A 6704-nucleotide genomic window follows, 5' to 3' on the forward strand; every position below is an offset into this window, starting at 1 on the left:
ACACGAAAAGCATACATTATTTCTCATACATTTATGCTTTTCAAATATATACATGCATATAAATTATATTCATTACATTTACTTTCGCTCTTCATAATAATTCATTTCGTCCGATTCAAATTCAGAAATCACTAGGACGAAATGTTATGCAGGTGGCGGTGCGGAGAGCTTCGCGAAGGCGCGTGAGGAGAATAGTAGTGGGGATCGAAAAACGGGCGAAAAACAGGGGAAGCGAGCCGTGTACGGAAAGATACGAGATCCCTGCCAGGCCTGCGACTTTTTAGAGGTGTTGGCCAACGCATCGAGTGTCGAATCCGAGGAGTGCATCTTCACCGACTTAATCACGCGCCGCGCTGACGCGACGAAACTTGGAGATTTAGCAAACACCATATCCTCTTCCTTAATCCAGAGGTAGTACTTCGGATAATTAGTTGCCGTCACGTGTCAAGATTTCTCGCGCGATCCATCGAAAATTACACTTCATATTTCCAATGATAACGAAGGACCAGATTACTGTGATACATACGTATTACCGTAATGTTGATAAACGCGCAATAACAGGATCGCGGACGACCGATCAGAAGACAGCCAAGCACCAGGGATCTCGTAATTTTTCGCGCACGGCTCGCTTCCCCTCTTTTTCGCCCGTATTTCGATCCCCACTACTATTCCCCTCATGCGTGCTCATGCACGTTCGCGAAGCTCTCCGCAGCGCTACCGTGAAAATCACTGCATACCCCCACCAACTATTGGTCCCCACCATGGTTGCGTCGTCCCCACTTTCCGGCCGAGCGAAAAATTACGAGATCCCTGCCAAGCACCAGTTTGATTTCACTTTCGATCGACCTCCGCGTTCGTACTAGCATTGTTCTATTAGCGATTCCGTTTTTATTAAGTTTCTGCTTCGAGGACTCGTTTTATCCCATATAATTCAAATTTCCACGGCGCCAAAGCGTCAACTACGTACGCGGGCGAAGTTGCAAGCACCGGAGAGATTCACGATCGTCTCGTTCTCTCATCTTCTTAGGTTTTCGGTTGTCAAAAAGTAAATATGAGATAACATTACAATCGCAGTTTGTTTACGCTAGGGATGGAACTATTTGTTACAGTTTAACGAGCGATATTATTCTAGCTAAGTGGGTACATTTCCTTATCGTAGGTCATTATCAGTTTGATATTGGATCGACGTTTCTATCGAAGACACAAATCGTTCTGGCTTGAATTTCGCGAATTATGAACGTCTCTTCGTTACCTTCCTCGGAACGGCTAGACAAGAATTATAATTAATAACGCGTACGAGAGCGGCGAGAATATCGTTGCGTTGTACTAGATTTTGCGGAGTACGATTCTCCTAATTTGTTTCATCGGGCACGTTAAAATTAAAGGAAACAAACATGGACAAGGGAAGACATCAATGCTGTTCTTCTTATTCAGAAGATCCACGCGCGATCCGAATCCGAGACAATGCAAACGATATTTCGTAAAGACAAAATTTATATCATTTGGTTATCTGCTAAAAGAAATCATCAAACTTTATTTTTTACTTTACATACACGTTCGATCAACGAGATCAGAAGAGGTCGAAATAGTTGACGTAAGATATCTTGCTGCAGCTGCTTGTAATGGGCAGAGTTAGATAGAGCACGTTCTCTGTCAGTTCAGCGGTTTGGCTGATCGCTTCGCTCCGTTTTATCATTTTGGGAACGTCGTCGATGTTTAAGAGTCTCCCCTCTTTTCCGGAATTCTCCCAAATTGTTTCGCCCAATGGGTTTGCGTTCACGGGCGTCGGATTTCTGTAAGGATATAAAATTAAAGTAGTGTTCATTCATTATTTGGCAAATTGATTCGCGTACCCGTATTTCGCGAAATTCGACCACAAAGTGACGAATTTATGTCGAAACTGGTTGAACGGATGTTCCGGGTCCGTGGGTGCATTTAACCATCCCACATTGAATATGTATCCAATATCGTCTCCGTGAGCAACACCTAAAGTGATCATTAACATTTATTCGTACATTGTACATGAAGGATCGAGACGAGTCGTCTACTCATTGTCAGTCTACCTGATACTGGAATACCGTTGAAGTTGCGTTTCGTGTAGTTCGATACGTACGACACTTGGTAATAGTAAATGGGATTGTCGCCGTTTTCGTGCGTAAACATTTTTTGAGCGAAATCGACTTGCGCTTTCATGCCAATGTCCGACAAGTTCTGTGGACAAAGTTTTCGGACAGAATTTTAACTTACTCGATGCATCGATGAATTATTCATTGGGGAATGTGTTACCACGGCAAAGTGTTTCACTGCTTCGTAGGGGTTTTTGAGAAACGGTGGCAGAATCGGGTAAAACTCATTTAAGTATTTTTCCGTCTTGTTTAAGATCTCATACGGTTCTGTAATAGATAATAGATCGTGGGTAAACGTATGCGCTGTTCAGGAACATTAGACTTCGCGCTTACTGTCCATGAAAAGCAGGAGTTCGTCGTGCGTGAAGCCCATGATCATAGGCACCTTGCTGAAGTTTCCAGTCGCGACCTTGGTCACTGGACACTCAGACAGGAACGGCGGGTCGTCGACGTAGGAATTGTCTTTAACCGGGGCGAACGGTATAATCATCTATACAGAGATCGAATAAAAAGTTAGTGCCATTCTGAAACGAATGAAACGGCTAGAAGCGTATATCGTACTTGCAATTTGGATGTCTGCTCTATTAGATCCTTCGGATCCGCGTGAAGAAAGGAATTCATCAACTGTTCCTTGTCCGAAGAAGGAAAGCCGAGGTTGGTGGCAAGTTTGTTTGAGACCGCAAGCGCGTCTTCCCTCGATTTGTACAAATATGATAGCGATGTTCCGCTCTGGCAAATGGCTTGCTGGAACAAACCTATGGAACGAGATTCGTTTCACAGGTCTCTCGATACTCTGGTATCGGTCATCATGGATATACACGTATGCATTCGAACGTACCTCTGGATTCGTCTGATAGAATGTGTAGGCTGACGCTCGAGCTGCCGGCACTTTGTCCGAAAATGGTTACTCTGTTCGGGTCGCCACCAAATTTGGCGATATTCTCCCGTATCCATTTCAACACCGCCAATTGATCCTTCATCGCAGCGTTGCCCGCCGCGTGCGGATGATCCAGATACAAAAATCCTATAACGTGATTCTGTTGAGCCTGCCGATAAACGCCGTTGATTAAACGGAAGGAGAGTCAGCGTACCTAGGGCACCCAGCCGATAGTTGGAAGTAACCACTACTACGTCCTGCTCCATGAAAAAATCGGGACCGAACTCCGACGTGTTAGCGCATCCCTGAATAAAGCTACCTCCATAAATCCAGGACATAACTGGCTTCAAAGCCGTTTTGTCGTTGAATTTCGTCTGCGGAACAAGTCGGTTCGATTACGAGTAGAGACATGGATTAGGAAATCCAAAGATAGTACCTTAGGAGTAAACACACTCAAGTACAGACAGTCTTCGTTTCCGGAATACGCGCCACTGTTGTCGGGTTGAGGACACTGGCTAGCTTCTTCGACTGCATCCCGTACTTGGTCCCACGGTTCCGGAGAAACGGGAGGCTACGGCAACGGTTCAAAACGAAATTGATAGGACGAGTGCACCGATAATGATGTTATTATTCCTTCGTGTAAGTTTTACCCTGAATCTGAGATCACCGATCGGAGGAGCGGCGTAAGGAATCCCTTTAAAAGACGAATATTCGATCGAATTCCATACGGTTGTTAATATCGCTCCTTGAACTGGTCCTGAATTCGTCTGAACCACTGCCGTCCGACGAACGTCGGAACACTCGACGGATGCGAGGAACAAAAACGCTAGCAAGACCGTTTCCTTCATCTGTAAACTCTTCCGTGTTTCGTTTGATTCGAATGCGGAAAGCGCCGCAATAAAATAACTCTACTTTTCCCCGGGCCACTCGCGACTCACGCCGTTAATGTCTTTTTTAATGCCATGTATCTTATTTTAATTTATGACTATTAAGAAAATTATTGTCAAAACGAAGGCTAACGTCGTTTATCTGCGGATGAGTTATGTACATACGTGACAAAGCAGGTGGTTCTATTTTTATGCTTTTTTAAGTTCTTGTGTATAGCTTCTGCAGAACACCGCCTGCTGTCTTAATTTATGTATATAAGTACAATTCTATATAGAATTCCTACAGTTACCTAGTCTCTAGACTTTTAATTCCAGATAAATTATTGGATTACTAAATATAAAAGAAATAAATTAAAATAGTAGACATAAACAATGTTTTCGCAGCTGCTGATGATAGGTTCGATCAAATAGATTAAGCGTTCCGTCCAGATGGCTAACTGATCGATCGCCCGATCGCTGTCTCATACAAGAAACATCGTCGATGTTAAGCATTTTTCCCGTCACTCTAGATGGTTTCTAAATGATGTCTTCGTCCAATGGATTCGCGTTTGCAGGGGTTTGATTTCTGTAAAAATTCAGGAACTATCAATGTCACAGTTGTTACGAAAATGTATAGATCGATGGGTTTTTGTAAAAATTGTAACATTTGCAATATCAGTTAAAAAACGTTATTTTTATCATCTAAAGGTTGAAGCAGAGAGGAAATGAGAGTGCTCATGCTCGGGTTTTGCGTCTTCCCCTTAGACCAGGCATGGCCAAGTACATGTGCCCCACTGTAGCTGTTCTCCCTACTTCGTGCAGTAGGCCCAGGAAGCCCTCACATTATTTCAGTATGTTACGTGCGTGCATCATACACACACTATTAACCGTTCGGACTGCGTGCCCCACTCCGGCTTCCGGGCAAGGTCGTGTCGCGCGGCGACAACTTTGGCCATGCCTGCCTTAGACCGTCTTAGACCATATATACAAATAGACACGGCTTCGGACAATTTTCATGAGGCCAACATAAAACGAGCATATGTCCGTATATGACGTCACAATGTCCAGACTACATACAGGGTGTCCCAGAACTAGTGTTAGGCCTTGAAATGGGGAGGAGCTGTAGTGATTTTAAACAACTTCCTGCAAAAAATTTGTCCGAGGCGTGGTTGTCGAGTTATTAACTAAAATTACCGACCAATCAGAGCGTTCGTATACAAGGCGGACAGGAGCGCAATAACTGCGTCGTGCGTTGCCGCGGCCGAATTAATAGGATTAAAAGAAAACTTACATGCAAGAGTAACTAAGAAATTGATTAAATGTCAGTGAAAACAGAGCAATTAATCGTTTGTTACGTTCACTGAATAGATGCAATATATTCAATGAGATAATTAACAACTTTATAAATTACACAGTAGGTAAAGCATAAAAAATGGAAAAGGAATTAGAGTTGAAATTAGTCGTTCGTCTTTAAGTTCACCTGCTCCTAGAAGAATTTCAGTGGGTCAATGTGCCGAAGCCTGACACTCGAAACTAAAACACATGGCCATATCTGTCAGTGACCTGCTCTAAACATCACTGCTGCCCATGTATTTTATCTTCAAGTACCGGGTTTTGACACATTGACCCACTGACGTTCTTTTAGGAGCAGGTTAACTTAAAGACAAACGATTAAGTTCAACTCTAATTCTCTACCCATTTTTTTATAATTTTAGCTACTGTGTAACTTATAAGATTGTTAGTTATTTCATTGAGTATGTTACATTTATTGAGCGAACGTAACTAACGATTANGATTCAGGTTGGTTAATCTGTTATAAGTACTGTGTAAATATTTCATTAGCATCAGCTAACTTGTACATATGTTTTTGGCTATTACAGTTATTATTACCGCATCAATTCATTGTCTGATTACGTAACCTCAAGAACATCCTCTTCTCCCTTAAGTTTCTGATTACGAAACTTACATATATAGAGTACATCTGAATTTTTCAATCTGTCAAACTGAAAAATAGCCAACTTTTGGATTTTTTGTCTTCGGTGTTTTTCTCACACGAAAATCCGGTGACGTTGCGGCGACTGTAAAATCGGCATGCCAGTTACAAATACGAGGAAGATTTCAAATCCGCTGCAAGTGCTATCTAGTGGGGAAATGAAGAAATGAAATTGTCTTCAGAGACCTCTGATGGTTTTTAGGTAATACTAAAAAGTGTTAACATTTTTCCTATCTGAGTGAAACCCTGCATATACTCGACTTAAGATGCCTCTACTTTCGGTTTATGCATCTACGGACGAGGAAACCTTGCGTAAGTTGATCAAGCGTCAGATCGACGTTAAGTAGTTGACCGATCATCAACGTGAAGTCTTGATTGTTGCTGAGATGCAACATCTGGATAAGATTGTTAAGATTGAGGATCATCTTTATACTATGTCTGGTGGCAGGTCTGATATTAACCCAGTTAAACCGGCTGCTTCCTTCGGAAACGACGATCCAACTTTCCGTATACTCAAACAGATCGTAAAAGGTTTAAATGATATTAAGAAGCAAGTTCGTTCTTCCACTGGCTCTTCTAGCAATCAGAAGCAGAACCCGGTTCGTCATCGAAAAGTTAAATCGGAGCTCTGCAACGCGCACAGATGTTATCCTGCCGAGGTCGTGTCAAAGATTGCGCGAGAGTTCTCGCGTTCAAAAAAGTAGCGGATCCCTTGTACGTAGAGGCGAGTCACGAAGGACCTTAGAGCATATAGTACTGGAGGCAGCCCTCTGCTTGCCGAAGTGTAGGGGAATTACTAGAGAGTGAGAGAGGTATAGCGGGGTATATGCTGTCTCTTTCTA

At 42.9% G+C, this 6704-nt stretch overlaps 1 protein-coding gene across 1 annotated transcript; it reads right to left on the reverse strand.

The window, feature by feature from the left end:
- Positions 1-1506: 1506 nt before the first annotated feature.
- Positions 1507-3916, reverse strand: LOC108629994 (pyrethroid hydrolase Ces2e-like). The gene is made up of 10 exons (XM_026817736.1): positions 3654-3916; positions 3440-3574; positions 3218-3377; positions 2965-3150; positions 2688-2881; positions 2460-2616; positions 2287-2393; positions 2064-2211; positions 1854-1986; positions 1507-1793 (listed from the first exon to the last, which is right to left on the reverse strand). Exons 1-10 carry the CDS (start codon positions 3849-3851, stop codon positions 1571-1573), a joined length of 1641 nt encoding a protein of 546 aa, XP_026673537.1. The 5' UTR covers positions 3852-3916; the 3' UTR covers positions 1507-1570.
- Between the last annotated feature and the right edge of the window lie 2788 nt (positions 3917-6704).

The sequence above is a fragment of the Ceratina calcarata genome, unplaced genomic scaffold, assembly GCF_001652005.2.
Source record: "Ceratina calcarata isolate Rehan_Ccalc_2016 unplaced genomic scaffold, ASM165200v1 scaffold606, whole genome shotgun sequence".
Taxonomy (NCBI): Eukaryota; Metazoa; Arthropoda; class Insecta; order Hymenoptera; family Apidae; genus Ceratina; species Ceratina calcarata.